This window comes from Protomyctophum bolini (genome assembly GCF_963924005.1).
Source record: "Protomyctophum bolini genome assembly, chromosome: 7".
NCBI classification, from domain to species: Eukaryota; Metazoa; Chordata; class Actinopteri; order Myctophiformes; family Myctophidae; genus Protomyctophum; species Protomyctophum bolini.
In genome coordinates, this window is record NC_137868.1 from 31,502,326 (window position 1) to 31,520,963 (window position 18,638).

The following is an 18,638-nucleotide window of genomic DNA, read 5'->3' on the forward strand; positions in this document are numbered from 1 at the left end:
ATGTATGTGAAATGGACTACCAGGACAACTAATTTGACACTGCAGATTGTCTGTTTGAGTGCAGGCTATTCAACGCTGCTTCCATAGACCTGTGCATGTGGAGGCGAGTTCAAAGTGATGGTTCCACCACTAATCTATCTCCCTTTCATAAAAAAGAAAAAAGTATATGTAGGCTTATGTAACATAAAATACATTCAAATGAAAGAGGCAGCCTTCCCTGGCGTAGTCATGTAAAAAAAAGAAAAGAAAAACCTGGGGCACTTTTGAAGCTTTATGACTGAGGGGGACGGGACAGATTTCCTGGAAATACTGGAATGGAGACAAGTTCAGTGTTGCATAGCGATAATGTCTCTACCTACCCCCACTATATCACAGGCCTATTGGGAACACTGACAGCTACAGACTGCATGGCCCTATAATAACTCATAGGCACTAATGGAAAGCTGCAGAAATTAGTAGGATTGACTACAGGCCTGGGTCAATAATTGAGCGGTTGGCTATGGCGATACAGGTAAGAGAAGAGAGAGGGGATGGGGAAGCATATATGATACCAAGGGGGCAACAATAGTTTTCTACATCAGGGGGTGGTAAAATTTAGTCACAATACTTTTTGCTCATTTGTCAAAAAAATAAAAAGCAGGTAAATATCTATGTAAGTAGTATGTAAGTGTGTGTGTGTGTGTGTGTGTGTGTGTGTGTGTGTGGACTAATCTGAGACATTTAGAAAATGGCCCTCATTACACAATTTCTTTGTTGCCATTTAAAAGCAATTAGGCCAAGCCTCGGGGTCAGAAACTGCATAAACGTGGTACATTTGTTTATTAGACAGGCAAGGGTGATCTGATAAATCAGCCACTAACTGGCAGCCCTAGTGTGTCTATATTATGTACATTTGTTTGTGTATATCTTACCTATATCCCCCCCCCCCCCACACACACACACACACACACACACACACACACACACACACACACACGCAACTCACCCCTCAGGTGTAAAGTCCTTCTCCTTGCAGATTTCCATAAGTTTAGGAGTCAGCCTGTAGGCCTTGAGGGACAGGGAGCCCTGGGCAGTTTTTATAGGGTCTAGGATGGACAGACAGAAAGACAAAGTGGTTAACCAACCAATGTTCTGGGCCATGGGATAATCCCCAATGTTTGCTTTTTAATTAGTTTCTTTCACCACTTTGTTCTTACAAATGCAGATAAGGTTGCCTTACTATAGTACTACACTGGAGAGCATATTTCCATCATGAAGTAAAATGAAAGTAAAATATATAAATGCCTCTGTGGAAAAGGTTTTCCTTTTTTCCTGCTACGACTATTATTTCTATGTATATAGCTAGAATAGTTCAGCCATTGGTTGTACATCAGTAGTATACTACTCTAAATGTCCCTGATTAATTATGAAGACCTTCCTGCTCTACTGCGTCTTTCCAAGGAAACATGTTTTCATTATGTCACCTTCCACAAATGATATACCGGTATGCTGAAGCACTGCTGCTGTTGATCAATACACAATAATAGAGAGGAGACCTTGCTTTCCGTCTCCACTTCAATAGATAACCATCTCTTGCTGATGTAGAATTGGTATTTCTATTTGGCAGGCCAGGTTCTTTTATTTTCTGGCGTTTTCCCAATAGCAAAAGGTAAGCAATAGGCATGTAACGATTCACTCAACTCACGATACGATTCGTATCACGATATGATGTTCACGATACGATTTTTCACGATATTAATTAAGAAAAATTACCGTTTTTAAAATGTTATATAATTTATCTTCACCCCTGAGATTTTTCATTTAACTACATTGCAAAAGAAGTAGCATTACTTTTGACAGTGCAGAAACATAATCGCCTTCCTTGATGAGCATCAACAACCATCATCACCTGGGCACAGACACACACAGCTCCCCTCTACAGTGCTCTACTACTGAAAGTGACTATCATTTCTCTCCAAAAGCACATGAATATGATGGAATATGACTAAGGTCACTGTTTTTTTTTTTTTTTTATCGATTTTTTTATTTCAATGAATCGATTTGAATCGATTCATATCGTCGGGATTAATATCAATACATATCGATATACGATATATCGTTACATGCAACATGTATACGTAGGGTTCTTGCGGTTTCCTCATATGGGGGATTCACAGTTAAAACCTAATCATATAAAGCTGTCGAACAACGCTCTTGTATCATTTCAAGGACTATTTTTAATTTCCAAACTGAAATAATTTCATAATTAAAACATGCGAAAGCAACGAAAAGAAGTCATTAAACAAGACAGCTACTGTAGGAAAAAGAGGCAGTGTGATGAACGCTCAGGAACAGCTAATGGATATTACATGTTAGCAGCACTATATAGCTTTCAAGTGGAACGTCTTGAACTGTTCACCCCTCATAAGAAAGCTGCTATCATACTCGCTAAACCTACTTAACCAATTAGTTTAACAAGCTACCCGGCTAATTCACAGCTGTCAGAGAAGAAATTATTAGCTTGCCGGTAGACGATCTGATTGATTGATTCATATGTATCAAATGACCAGCGAGCATCGAACGTAAGCGGGGGCAGATAATGTCAATGCCTTTGAAGCGCTTTGATCCATTACGCCTTTCATTATTGATTGACATTAACAGAGGCTCTCGTTAAAAATGAGAGAGGACTGCCTCCCCAGCCGACTGGATGAATGATGGGCAGAGCGGTCGGCTGCCTGGGTGGTGAGAGCAGATCACAGGAGTTCATAACTCAGCAGGGTAACGTGCATTCATCTTGGCCCATCATGGAAGTGCAGTATTAAAGCATGACATATTTTTGGGGGAGGGGCAGCAGTCCAGGGGAAGTTCTTTCACTACCAACCAGGAATTTAGATTATCTTAGGGGATGCATGATTTACGATGGCTTCAGCCTGATCACTCCCAAAGATCCATTTACTATGTGGTGCCCATTGGGTATGGGTACTGGCTTACTCCGAAACGCAATGCAAGTTGGGAATGCTTGGCCATCTTTAAGAGTTTTAACTTGACTTCAGTTCTATAAGCTGCAGAACTGTATTCACTCTAATTAATCAATACATAATTATTTTTGCTATGGTTCCATGCTTTCACAGAAAGAAAAAAAAACGCAGTGACATTAGGATATTTGCTATTGTGATATGGCATGTGTTATATAAAAATATAAAGATCGGATCGGGAAAGATCGGTATCGGTATGTTTCAAAATCAAATGATCGGAAGCCAACAAAAAAAAAAAGATCGGGACTTCCCTAGTTTAGGTGTAAAACAGGAACTTTTGTAATGCACAGACTGGCTCTCATCTTCAATTAGATTCAGAACAGAGTGGAAGGCTAGCCTGTATAGTGTCTCCATAATGAGAAATAGCAGTGTGTGGTGGAACATTGAGCTATGGGATTCACAAAGATGAATGAAACAATGATTCATTCTTTATTCATATTAGGGGCTTGCTGATGGTGTAATCACACACGCATTACATTTGTTTGATGGGAAGTGATAGGGATTGGACTTTAACTACAGTATACATCTCCAGGATATGCACTAGGAGTGACATGTCATGTCGTCTGTATGGCTTGGCTTTCATTTGTATGCCTCACAGTGCTCCATTAATTACTACAATTCCCAAGAGGTGGAGCTTCTACCATCAGGGCGTGCTCAGTTGTATTGCATACTGCCACTGATTAGAACGGGATTGGCTATTTTTACCTGCCTGCCCTGTACATTATTGAATCAGGTGTGCTCTGTTGAAGGTATGCATAGATCAAAACATGCAGACATTTGTCACCAAATGGGAATTAAACATTAAAACAAAATGGTTTTTTTCATGTGGTCAGTTGCTGCCACTCTCTTTGTAAATGTTATCAAGCGGACAAACAATTGTTACTTTAATAATAATAAAATAGTCTTTTTAGGTCAGTATTAAGTTCTATTTGTGGGCCCTGGGCTGTTAAGTCCTACGTGCATATTTTTGGATGTTTATAACTGGCTTGACAAACACCAAGGCTGTACAATTCCCAGCAGTGCTATGCTGCGCATGTCAAACATGCATTAATGTGACATGCGCTTGATGTACCTTCCTTCTACCCATTGATCAAAGGAGACACTTGCACGATATATATATTAAAAGATTAAGCTAAATAAAGGAGTCGTGCTATAACTGGATGTTTGTTTTTTCGTTAAAATACCTGAAATGTGCACTACTATTTCCCTAGATCTGTCACATTGCTGACTCACTTGCAGGTATGAACCCAGGATGACGATGATAGGACTTGTCACCAGCTGTCCTATTTATAGAAACCATAAGAATGTAGGACTTGAATTCTATTTGCATTTACTTAATCATAGTAGTAATTTTGATATGGTATGCATAAGCCATGACTGACCCCTCCATCTCAGTCCTGCATTCTGCCCAATTTTCTGTAGCTTAACAGGCACTACTGCATAGTACCGGTAGATACAAACGGTCCATGCACTAATATATGATACAAATCAGAATGGAAGAGAATAATATCCTAGATGAGAATATTTTTTAATTTGGGGAACTAAAGTACTGATTTTATCAGCCCCCTTCCACTTTACATGGACCGGTGGTCATCATCAGTGCTCATCACCGAATGACAATGTTTTGCTCTGACAGATGACAATAAAGCCTCAGTTGTGCAGCCCACCGTTGTTATATACTCATACAAGTATACGTCAATAAAACGGTTTCATATAATGATATCCAAACTGGCCCACAACTAGACCTGCCGTCTGGCAGGTCCCATGACTGCCAGATGGTCAGCTGACATGTGGCCATTGAAAGATACTTTTTGAATATGGGCCCAACTGGAGGGAACCAGCTGACAGTTCTATCAGAATGCACCATATAAACTTCTCTACAGCTTAATGCCTAGTCATAAACCCCTCTCTGCTAAGTCTTATTCTCAAGATACTTTATGAATATAATCCCTAAATTTTGTCCATTCCTACTTTGTCATCATAGCTGAGCTTAAACTTGCCTGGAGGGCTGCAGGCTGGAAATGCAGGCCCTTGGGGCATCTAATTTTGGGGCTCCATTATCGATGTGGTGTCGAGGCCGTTAGGAAACCTTTCTGTGCCAAAAACGGCCCAGTCCATGTATCAATGTGCCTTTTTATTCTCAAATGGTCTTAATAATAACTCAAGTCAGTCATTTTTTTATCACCCCAACATGCCATCAGCCTAGGAATATGTGTGTTTACACCAGCTGACAAGCTACATGGAGGCACTTTGGATTACATGAAACCCTCACGTTGAGGACAGTGATAGGTCTATTCAGTTTAGAATACTTCCCCTCATTACCGACACCAGCAAAACGTATTTAATTAGCTTGACACTGCAGAAGCAATAAATCAGGATAGATCTCGGTAGGCAAAGTTTTAACTAGACCGGCCCAGAATCACTGGCATGATGCCCAATTAGGCATTCTGTTTTTTGCTCCTCTCCAATTACTACTTGTAAAATATTAAACTCCTACTTTTACCAGATCTCATTACCGATTCATCAAAGTGAACATTTCTTTGTGGAGTCATGGCCAAGCATTTTTACAGGGGCTCAACTACCCTTTTTTTCTCCGCAGGTTGTTAACAGTAAAGTAATTATACACTGGCGAATTAGCGACGCGATGCGAATAAGCGATCTGAAAATGCGAAATATTGCATGTTGCAGGTCGCCTGCGAATCTCTGCAAAATACGACACCAGAGCGAACAAATAGAGCGAAAACGGTCGCATTTTCGCACATTCGCCACTGATGTGGAAGCTTGCATGAACTTTTAAAAAAATGCGAATTATTCGCACGAATATATCGCGTCGCCAATTCGCCAGTGTGTAATGACCTTAATACACGCATGTATTAACCAAAAGTGCAAGCTCATCTAGGTAATTTGAATGAGGCTAGAATTTTGGGGCCATAGTTGCATTTCCATTTCATATGACAAGTCCCACTTTGAGTCTGATGAAGAGCATTAGCTTGAGTCCAAACATCACTGGTCGATGTGCCAATAAATTGCACTTAAGGGAGATACTGTCTGCAAACCTTCTTTCTTGTTTTATTACAGGTCCAACTTGTGCCCATTTTCCCCCCATCTGGGAATAGTAATACAAAGAGGTACGAGGGAATACAACTTATCACCAATTGTCATTGCTCAGACATTGTCCTTTCCCGTCTATGCCTACTTACTTACCATAGATGAGTACTACAGACTCCTCAATGGCGTGCTGGTAACTGAACTGAGAGTCGAGCAGTGCCCGGCTGACGAAGGAGCCGTAGTAGGTGGACTGGTACCAGCCCACGTGCAGATGGTCTATGTTGACGTGGCGCAGAGAACGCATCATCTCCATCTGGTATTGTACTGGACAGCCAGAGAGAGGAGGGGACAGAACAGAGGAAAGACAAGATTAAATTCAGTATTTCCTTAATTGTAATCATAAATGTAAAAAGAAATCCTCCCCTTTTCCCATTCCTCATATCCATCTGGAACTGGACACAAGAGGGGGGGCGGCTGACAGAGGACGAGAAGAGATGTCAAAACACACAAAGATTATATAAAGGCGAAAACAAAAAGGTTTATTGCTATCTCTCCATAGGCAGCCTGTGGGAGGCTTACAAGTAAATAAACCTACACCACCCAAAATCACGGATCGCACATCCATTCCATTCCAGGCGGACATTAAACACAGTCCCGGAGAGACAAAAAGGCTGGATGGATACATCGACAGCTCGAGTTGCCGGAGAGGAGGCGTGATTCGTTATGCATAGAAGCATTTCATTACGACAGACACATCCCGAGGACGCACAGCCAGAAATACAAACAGCCCTGGCTGCCTGGCTGTAAGTAACGACCAAGGCGAGCGCGCTGGAGAGATGCAGCATCCACATGTAGGCTGGCACGAAGAGGTTGATAAATCAGAGTGTTATTGGGCAGCTGTGGCCCCCAGACCCCAGTCTGCAGAGCACATCCCTATCCTGCTAGGGCCGTTAACAAGAATAAACTGAAGGAGGAGGAGAGAGCTGGGGAAAAACAGGAGAAACGGTTATGGTTAAAAAAGAAAAGGCAGGTGAGGTGAGGAAGGAACAGAGGAACAGAAAAATCCTGAAGTGTAGATTTTACTCAGTGTAATTAAGAGAGGAAACAAGGGAACAAGAACACTGAACTCATCTAGAGTTCTCAAACTCTGCCCGAACCCGACCAGGCCCGACCCGACATTTTAGGGCCGGGCCGGGCCTAAAATGTATGCTAATCAGTAGGGCCGGGCCGGGCCGGACCTGGGGCTCCATGAAAACAAAAATATATATATATTGAATTTGTTTAGAATAATAAAAATAATAGTTCTGTTCTGTCTGTTTGTGTATTTATCTATTATGAACATGGTGCTGACTGGCGTTTCACTTTTACTCTGTGTAGAGTTCTCAAATTCTGCACAAACCTGACCAGGCCCGACCCGACCCGACATTTTAGGCCGGGTCGGGCCTAAAAACTATGCTAATTAGTCGGGCCGGGCCGGGCCTAGGGCCTGATTAGTTAGGGCCCAGTTAGGGCCGGGCCTTAATTTTCGGGCCCGATGAGAACTCTAACTCAGACTAGCATGATATTTCTCAGCCGTAGTGCTGCAGTAGGAACTGACTTCAGAGAGAATTTCTGTATGTCATTGGTGCAGTCATGCATGACTTATTTGTTTTTCTTTTGGTTAGAGCAGCGATACAAACTCCTTTGTTCAGTGTTAAATTGACCCAAGGGGCCCCGACACAACAAGCGGGCCCGACTATTACAGACTATGAAATAATTGGGAAAAGGTCTGGTGTTAAAAGTTGCTCCTACACACATCGCACAGACTACATCTGACAACAGTTCATGGTGATTTTCTGCAGCTGCCCGAGAGGAAATAAATCTAACCTACTGCACTATGAAAATGGTCCATGACAGAGATCAAATATGGGCACAAAATGATCGCTACAGGAGCAACCATTATAAATAAAATAATTTCTGTCATGATCTGCTCAATCGTGACATCCTTTTTACAGAAGTGCCTGTGAACCGAGGTCTGTGCGTCTCTCGCTCCGTCACTCACTCACACTCAGACTATCTCACCCTCTGCCTCAATCTCCTTCTCCCTCCGTTTTCTGTCCAAATAATGTTTACGGTTTGCACTGGGGAGCTCTCTCTCTTATCCACCACCGATTCAACATTTAAGTGGGTTGGCTGGACCATACAGACAACTCACTATCATCGACGGCTTGTACACATTGTACACATTACATTCTACAACTGATTTCCGGACCCCTTTTTGGATGCCAATACAATAAAATCAATATCAGCATGGTATGTCAGGGCCTTTACGGTTACAATTAACACAGGATTAGTACAACACTCACTGATTTACATGAGATTTCGATCGTCGCCTCACCACAAACCAAGCCAGACATCTTGCTGTAGTTATGGACTCAATGACCCGAATTTCAATAGCTACATTAAGACAATTACAAACTCAGCTTTCTTTCTATCCCCTTGAGAATGTTTAAAGGATTAAAGGATTAAAGCAGAATTTGGAAAAACTTGTCCATGCATTTATCTTCTGTAGACTCAAATATTGTAACAATGTCTCCATCTTTACAGATCTCCCTAATAACACCCATCAGGCAGCTGCAGTTGATGAATGGTGTTCCTCGAGATGAGTACTCACTAAGACCAATAAATGAATCATGTCTGACAAATAATTGATTTCAAAATATAATGCATTTCAGGCTTTTTGGGACTAATTACATTTCTGATCTTCTGCCACGATCCATGAGGTAGTCTGGGACAGGTCAGCTTCAAATTAAGTTTTTATTATCTTGAACATACTCAAAGAAATAGCAGATCTGCTACATCTAAGTTCTGTTAAAAGCATAAGACCTTTCTGTGTTGTGTCACTGCCTTTCATTGAGACCTTTGATTCATTCTAGTTTTGTTTTATTTCAGCATATTATTTTCCATTATCTAGCCTTTCATAATGAAAAGAGTTCATTCAAAAAGCCCTTTCATAATATTTATTTTTGATTATCTTTCTTAATACTATAAATGTTTTGTGTAAAGCAAGTACTGTAATTACCTTGTTGCTATGTGTAATATAAATAAACGTTCCTCTCTAATCTATCAATATCACATCCACCACACCTTGGGTTTCTCATGAGCCCCAGAAGAGAAATGACTGTGCAGCTGCCGAGCATGAGCGAGTCCGCCGATGGATGGAGAAGAAAGACCAGATTACCCACCCCACACACACAGATAAGATCTTGTTGCATTTTAACGTTGCCTGGACAAGTGTAGACAGGGATGGGAGGTAGACTTGAAGTCAAACTGAAGGGCTGCATTCACGGTCCCTTTCCCTCCTGTCAGCTCATCTGGGCCTTCGATCTTGTCTTTTATTTAGTGACTGACACGCTTAGTGACACAAAAGAATGAAGCGGAGAGGGACCGGAGAGGAGCAAAGTAGATGGAAAGAGTATAGAAAGAAAGAACAGAGAGAGAAGAGAGAGAAAGAAAGAAGGCGGGGGAAGTGTGGTGGGGAGGAGAGGTTCTGCTGAGAGGCAGGCTAGGAACAAACTCCAGGTCACACAGACCACGTTGGAGGCTCAGGTCCATCTTAAACAACATGAGTGGGTGTCTTCCAATCCACTCAACGTTCTCAGTGACTTGGTACCAACCCAAATACAACTTTACGTCCCGTGGAATCTGCCACCTCCTCGCCCAATATACAGTCTTTCTACACGATTAGCTATGTCAAATGAGTATACGTTCTACCCGTCTTTCGATCTGAAACGATATTGACTGTTCAGACACACAGACAGACCTGCAGGCATTCAGTGACCTATTGGCCTATTCACACCAACCACTATAACAATAATTATGTGCGCAGCCGTCCACACTGATGAACGACGTTTTGTAACAGTGGCACCAAACACGCACTGTGCAGTCCAGCTCTGTTAGAGCCCACACGGAGGGGGGAGAAAGAAAGGGGGTGCTGAAAGAAGGATATTGGATAATCTGACTATTATGAATTATAAAGAGGCCAGATAGTTGTAGCTAGGGATGCTCCGATACATATCGGCCGATCACCGATACGATATATCGGAGGTCTAAAATTCACCGTTCCGCAAATCCGAAGGCTAAAAGCTGCGCAATTTACATCCAAAATAATGTGTCACTCTCTCGGTTCTGCACCGCTTACTGGAGAAGTATATCACATCACTCTTTCGGTCGGGCAGCGCAACTAACCCCCCCCCAACCCACACACACACCCCCTACACTACACCACAGCCACAGAGAGAGAGAGAGAGAGATGTGTGAGAGAGAGACACGTGAGACGAGAGAGAGGCCGCGGCGTGAGAGAGAGAGACAGAGAGAGAGGGGATGGGGTCGTGTTAGCAATAAGCTAAGCTCACTCTCACAGCATGTAAAAAATAAACGCTAGATCTGCTACCGCCTGGGGGCTACGAGAGAGAGAGAGCTTAGTCTCCTCGATGGTTTTACTAACCTTAATATGTCTTAAAAAAAAGCTAAACTATAATCTACATGGTTAGTGTGTCCCACAAACTTGCTTGGAAATGCGCAGAAGTATTATTGCCAGCACGCACATGGCACGGCAGCCAGCAGCTATGTAAGATGAGCCTGCATGGGCATTTCACACTATAGCTTGACACACATAGGCAATCAACTGATTCAAGACCATCGTCAGCTCCACTTAGGACATTATGCTTTGCAGTTTGTATGATTGCGTGATGCTTCTAATGTACAGGATTCTATAAGTTACCACTTTTGGTGTGACACACGGCACACTTCTGTTTACATTACGTTCTTAACACGTGCTGAACGACAAAGATTGACAGATTTTGGAGAAGACTGATAGTTTATCCTTCAGTAATTAGGCTGTGGAGGTATTCACACTACTTTTAGAATTATTGTGAAAATGCATTTTCTTCCTTTTTTCCCTCTTAAAATATTTCTTTTTTAAATCGGCCGATTAATTATTAAAATATCGGATATCGGTATCGGCCCCAAATATCGGAGCATCTCTAATTGTAGCCTACCTGAGGTAATGCCAGCTAGTTATAGGGTTAGTTATTCATAATAGCTCATCTTCGTAAATTTTTTTAAAGAAAAATGAATACTTTGAGGGTGAGTGAGACGCATCCCAGATGTCCTTCTAGTGAATTTGGACTTATTCATAAACCTACTCTGAAAGTCAAGCAAACAATATTGTTTACGACTATCGTTGTCATTCTAGTTGTGGTGTGCACAGCACTCAAAGTTGTTAGGAAGACAGTTCCAGCCAGTGAGACATTGATGTAATGATACTCAAGAGACTTGCAGAGCCAAAAAAACTTGTGTACATGTAGTTGGGTGGGTGGCTAGAAGACAGTGACTAGACTATGTGCGCATCTGCCGTCTGCTTGGGCATGTGGCTCTCCAATGATGGTGTGCGATAGAATATTGCCCGGGTAAACAAAGCAGCCAAAATGTGTAAAACTAAAATAAAAAGTTGCTCAATGACTCATACACTATGTGGACAAGTGAGAGACATGGAGACAGAGAAAGTGGTGGAAGCCTTAAAACTAGAGATGGTGACTAGAAGGTCCACCTGTGAATTTTCCAAAATTCTAAGTGAATGCTAATTCTAATCACCAGAGAACTGTAATTACTTTCTAAATTAATATTTAAACCAGTAATAGTAGATATAAACAAACTTTAATGTAGGATATGGACAATGAGGTTTGAGCAACTTGTTAAACAGTAACTTACAACATACACAGATACTCGAAGAAGCCAAATGGAGTAAAATTATCTTAAATAAGTAATAAGGTAAAAATAAAATAAATAAATAAAATAAATTTAAGTGGATTACCGTCAAGTATATTTTACTCAAAGTTCTATATTACAGTGAGCTACCTGCTTGAAGTCTACCCACATAAACGATTCCATGGCCTTTGCTGGCATGTTGGGTTTTTTTGGCCTGGTGCATGGACATTTTCATGGAATTATTGATTTCACTATAATAATTAATTACAGTTGCATTTATTGTGTAACATCTGTTACTTTCCAACCATGTACCAGGATGAGCGATGCTCCACTTCCCATCAAACGCTACAAGATGAGGCTGTTCAGCATTTCGACTCCAACAGCTCCTGGGAAGCTGCTCAAAGCAGCGGATGAAAGGGGTTTAAACCTTGTACACGTGTGTATGTTTGAGAGCAAACAAGAGGGAGAAAGAGATGAAGAGCAAGTCAGACAGTATGAGTGCATGCCAGCATAGTACCAGTGAATATTTTAAGTACAAGGGCAGATGATGATGCACTAGCAAGCAAATCAAAGCCAGTACAGAGCTAACAGCATGACAGGGTAAGTTACCTGCGATTTGCTTTTCCACATTAACGCTTGGCAGCACCAAATATACCGGTACCATTTTGTGACGGGTCCTTACTTACATAAGTTCTACCATGCTGCCTTCTGGGTCCAGAGTGGTGTGGAGGGCTTATGCAACATTTAAAAAAAATAACAAATGTTAATAAAAATAAAAATAAATATAACAACCCACCCTTTAATTGGGATAGCAATACAGCCAGTAATACTCTGGACAGAACGGCGGCATTAGCCAAAACATAGCCAATTTAACAATATCTTCAAGGCCTGGTGGTGGGAGCGAGTTGAGTGACCGGCGTGGTTTTCTATTCCTCAGTCATTTCTACCAACCTGCTGCCTTTCCTATCAATCAATCTGAGCCCCAGGGCCAGACAGGGAATGAGTCTGCCCATTCCGTCGGGGCTACTTGATTGTGTGCACACACGCACGTGTCTGTGTGAGCGAAAGAAAGACAAAGCAAGAGTGTGTCTAGAGAAAGACCATATTGAATGATAGAAAGAGAGCATGCGAGAGGAAAATACAAGGAGAGAAAAAGCAATGGAGCAACAAAGTGGTAATGGCCCACTTGGTTCAACAGTCAGCAACCTGCCGGGTGTCATACAGTACATATTAGACCTAGCAGTTTCTCTAAATGTGTTTAGTGATATCACCAGGTGATTATCGCTGTTGTGAATTCATTCAAATTAAGATAACACATCACATCTATTATTTCTATCCGCTTAATTCCACACCCACAAAAGGACTGTTTCACTCGCTGTACATCTGCTATGTTGCAACGATGTTCTCGCCACGCAGTGGGCCACCTCCCGCCACATCTGCCTTAAATAGAAATACATCGCCAGTCTCGGCTTTGCGCACTCTACTCGTCAGTGTTCAGTCACCCTACATTCGTATTCGTTGTTTGGTCCATCTTTTGCCTCGGTTGCGATGGTCATACGTCACTTCTTCCATGTGTCCAATTAATACATGTCCACTGCCTGATTTCGGCCAGTAGAGAGCGGCCTCGCATCATTTTCAGCCACAAATTAGCCGCATAGGAGGTGATGCTTACTAGTATACAAGCATCTGCCGACCATGGCTCCTTCCATGTTCCAATCCCAACACACTGGACTGACAGACTTAATGGAAAAACTAAATTAAAAAAAAAGGAGGGAATAAAACTTTGGCACGAGAGTGTTTTAGTGATGTTCTTAAGCCTTCTGACCACTGGATATGTCTTATGAAAACTATATTTAACAGGTGTGCTGCAATATCGACAATGCTTTACCATATTTGTAATACCAGAATTTTGCCATGGAGATAAAAAAGGTCTATATCCATGTATCCATCCATCTGTGTGTAGGCTACAGGAATATATACACACATATATTCTGTCTATATACAGTATATAGAGCCTGTTCAATGATGACAGCAAGTGTGCTCATCTTGACATTTCAGAAATACTTACAAGCTGAGAAAAACAATAAGAGTAGAAAATATTTAGAATCAAAGGCGTCTTCTCCTCGTACTACCCACACAGTTTAGCTGGTTGTCTATGAGCTGGCACAGAGAATATAGCCTACCCAGGTGTTAGAGGGTATTATTCCCCACAGAGTTGACACAGTGAACAAGACAAAGAAACTCCCACAGAAAAGTACATCTACAGTTCACAATGGCAACTTTATGTGGACTTAAGGGAGGAGGGCCAAGTAGAATCTTTTTTTTAAAGGTCTGGAAGGGGCTCGCTCATCTTATGCAGCAGCATACCGCATAAATAAGCCTATCAATCCTTCCCACTGTTTTCCCAGGTTTGAACCAGACCCAAAGCTCTTTACTTAGAAGTCATCGCCGTTTCTCTCCCACTGTTAAGAAATCCAAAAATCTAATCATGTGGATCTCAGGATCCACAGAGGATCAGGATCCATGAATCTTCATGTGGCACAGAGCCATAAAGTAAGACAGAGTTACGACAACTCCGTTCACTTCATGGAGCCAGGCTCTTCTACATAGACTTCTATTGAAAAGGGACAACCGGAAGTTTATGGAATGCATTGGAGTTTGTGGGCTCACGCGAGCACATGAACCACGTGGCCAGGCTGTTTTCTGCCCCCTCAATGTCATAACACTGCGTTACTCTGATGTGGCCTCTGATGTGTGGCCAGAGTATGACGACAGTCATCTAGGACTTAATCTGTGATGCATGACTTCAAATGTGGGCAAGGTTTCAGCATGATGTCATATTGACTTAAAGTTAAATATTTCACATAAGTATAAAACATTATGTGAAAATGCATCAGAAACTAAAAATAAATAAAAAACTAAAAGAAACGACAATACCCATGTGTTTTTTTGGTATGTGCCGAGAAAAAAAAAAGAAACGCCAAGAACAAATATACTAATCGCATAGGACATTCAAATGATCCCATGGCCATGTATGTACCCCGGACTCACTCAAAGCAGTCTGAGTACCACCGGAAAGACTACAGTGACCACTTTTTAGAAATAAACTACACAATAGAGGCCATATGTCAAGTCTAAGAGGGGAGGAGATAAACTAAATAATATGTTACAAGGAGAAACATTTTGCATCTTCAAGTTGAGGGCCATTTCGAGTCCACATGTTGCACGCATCTGGTATCCCATCAAGAACACTGTTCTGTTGGGTAGCTAAAATAATATCCAAAAATGAGACGGTCCTACTTCCCATATTCTAAGCTAGAGCTGGACAAATTCTAATCTCACCTGGACTATTTTGTTCCACTGACACAACGGCAGTTAATATCACTCCTCTTCATCGTTTCTATTTAGCACATCTTTATTTGGCCTCTCCCCCTCTTCTTGCGTTTGATAAATATGAAAGTACAATAAAAGAGAATAATAGCATGTGTGCTCTCAATCGCATGCTCTCAGCATATTACAGGTCACTGGCTCCCTGGAAGGCATTTGTCTCCAAAAAACAGCCAACTTGTTCATTCATGCATTATGTAAAGGGACTGCTTCTGCCTTTGATGCCATTATATTTTTAAGACAATTTACAATAATTGTTGTCCTATTGGCATACATGGGTCTGGGTATAAAGGACACACACCACTGATACGGCGCAGCTGTAGTTGCACATAGTAAGATGAGCTTCTGGGTCCCCTGAGCAATACTCTTCAGGGAGAAGTTGAGAACCACCACACTTTTCTTCAGGGAGAACCACCACACTTTTCTGCGCCCTTGAAGAACTCTGCATGATCGTCTGAGAAGCATGCAAAGAAATGTGCACGTGTCGTGCATGCATTTGTGTGTACTTCATTAAGTCTAAATTAAGAGTGTGAGGTGAAGGATAGAGGGAAGACTAAAGTCAGCTGAAAATTAAGCAAACACACAAACCCCATCTAAGCACACACACACACACACACACACACACACGCTACCAGAGCCATGTAAATTAACTCATCATTAGATTCATGAGAGTGAGATGAGGGGGAGAGAGAGAAAAGCTGGCATACATAATAGTACCTTCAGCCTACTTCACATAAACGTACATATAGTACATACATATAGTACCTTCAGCCTTCTTCACTTAAACATATATATACATATATATAACATACATATAGTAAACATATCACAACGGTGAGAAAACGACAAGCACCAGATCAAGAATGGAAGCGCATGACGAGAGGGAGGGAGAGAGAGGAAAGAGAAAGGATGACTGAGGACAAAGAGAAAAAACAACAGGCAGAAAGAAAGACAAAAAATATATATATAACGCTGGTGAAAACCGAGAGACGGTGCATTTGTCTTGCCGCTGTAAAGTAGACTTTTATCGGGCTGGAGGATTCATGTTGCCTTCTCCAACAGAGGGCAGGGAGTTCAGGTCCACTCCCAAGCCATCAAAACTCCTCTGTATACCTTGAAAATGAGTGCCCACTGCCTAGTAACAAAAGATTGTCTAGATGAAGTAAGACTAAAGGAAATTACATGCCTGAAAAACAGGTTGGGGTGCATACTGCATATCTAAAAGAGGGTGGAAAGAGAGCACTGGAAAGCAAGCAGATGGAAAAGCGACAGAGGGAGGGATGGAGGTAGATGGTGAGAAGCATCCACGTCTTACATCTGTGAAAATGATCTGCTAAGTGACTTTTAGGGATGGGTCAGAATAATCAATTTGAATAATCGTTTTTGAGGCTAAAAAAATGTATTTTAGCCCGACACTCAGTCTGAATTTTCATTTCGTTTTACTTCATAATTCAGACTGAAAGACCTTCTCATGGCAGCAGTTTCTGGGATGGGCGTCGTCAAAGCGGCAGTCTTCGGCGATCAGTTCATACCAACCAATCAGAATAGTAGCTATGGCTATCCCGGTTGCTAACCAAACAAACAGTCAACGAGCACTGCTAGCATGTAAACAAAAGCGGTAAAATATGTCAGATGATGTTTATGAAACCCGTCGTTTCTGTAAAGAAACTATTTATCATAGGTGGATTTAGTCACCACAGTGGGGGCAGCCATGTTTGTTGTGTGACGCTGTCAAGTGACGGGGCTGATGGCCAATCAGCTGCTGCGATCAGATCGAGACCGACGCCGCCGTCACCAGACCCGAATCGCCAGGACATTTTTAATGGTAGCAATTCAGGGCTGGAGCCAGGCTAGTATTCTTACCATTAGAAATATAATTTATTTATTTTGTATTTATTTGCAATGGCTCCAGTCATCCAAAGCCTGCCTATAGTACAGTAACTACTTTTTTGAATATGCCTACTAGTATGGGTGAAATATTGTGTCCATTCTGCATTATCATTGTCATGTTAGCCTAATGTACAACGCTAGTGGACTAGGATAGACGAGAACAAAAGAAGAATAAATTGACCTGTCAAAACTTTTGTTTAGTTACAATAATGTAAAAGATGCAGACGCAACAGTCTTTATTTGTGAAAACCATTTGATGGTGCGTAGTCGAATAATAAAATCCTCGTTTCTAATAATAACAAAGGCCTGATTCATATGTTTGTCATTTTCTGGTAATTTGAAAATATCTACAAGCTCACATTGCCTTGTGAGCTTGTAGATCGCCTATTTTCGCCTAACAAACCAAAGCACTGTAGTGTCATCAGTCATGCACATCCTTAGTGGCTCTAACAGGTGAGATGTAAGAGTATCTATATTTTGTGCGTGTGTGTGTAAGGCGAGAGAAACTAGTGATAAATGCATACCACACCACCAACACAATCCCACACTTCATTCCGTGTAATTCATTGGAGTACAGGCGCTCTACCTCATCAGGCACCTGCACGTGCATGCACAGGCGTGTGCACACACATATACACGTTTCCATTTCCCATCCACATCAACTCCACATTTCCATTACAATAACAAAGTCTGTGACAAGTAGGCTCATCAGATGTGCATATGGTGAACTCATCAGAGTGTTCACAAAACCCAGCTGCTTATAAACTAGACTTATCGCTAGCCATTTCTCAGCCATCTACCTGTGTTTCTTTGTACGGTATGGAAGTGCTGTGTACGAATGAATGCGCACGCACACATGCACGCACGCACGCACATCAGGCAGCTCTCCGCAGGGCTCGCCTAACTAAGATTAATTGCACCAAATCCACATTGCCAGGTGGAACATGGACCACGGAACGTGCACACTCGCACACACAATCACGTTCTCTCACCCTCAAACTCACACACTTCCCATTATAGTGTTCCTGCAAAACATTAGCCCCCGTGTCTCTCCAGACAGCCAGGACCAGACCAGAACTCGATACCACCATTTATTTCCCCTGCAACGTGCGCATTTATCACCGTTGCCTCCTTCCGGCAGATGAGCGAGCGGACGGACAGACAGAGGGCCATAGCCAGGGGACCAGACATCCGACTCGCCTGTACCTCTGCCGGCTGACCTTGAGCCGTACGACAACGTGTCCTCCTTTCTCTTCAGAGAGCTTAAAAGGTAGGGTAAGTCATATTTTTTGGGCGAAAATAATTAGTTTTCTGTTAAAAGGTTAAATCACTATATGCTTGTAATAATTGCTACAAATAAAAAAACATGGCATGGATGCACCTGGGACGTATCAGTGATGTATCCCTAGGTCATCAGGGTTTCGGGTCTCTTGAACATCATTATAATGGCCCTCCTAAAGGCCTCACGAGGGTTTTTTGGACTTCCTCCTCACGGAGGACACAGGCTGGGGCGCTAACCCATACTGCTCACCCGGGTGCCGTCCACATTCC

The 18,638-nt window shown here is 42.0% G+C and overlaps 1 protein-coding gene across 1 annotated transcript in view; it reads right to left on the reverse strand.

The window, feature by feature from the left end:
- Positions 1 to 18,638, reverse strand: part of LOC308318163 (eukaryotic translation initiation factor 3 subunit H) — a 51,919-nt gene that overhangs the window by 14,050 nt on the left and 19,231 nt on the right. The window contains exons 3-4 of the mRNA XM_080767591.1: positions 6,219 to 6,386; positions 986 to 1,085 (exon numbers count right to left, since the gene is read on the reverse strand). Of these exons, the coding sequence (XP_080623717.1) occupies positions 986 to 1,085; positions 6,219 to 6,386 (268 nt within the window). The remainder of the gene's footprint in view (positions 1 to 985; positions 1,086 to 6,218; positions 6,387 to 18,638) is intronic.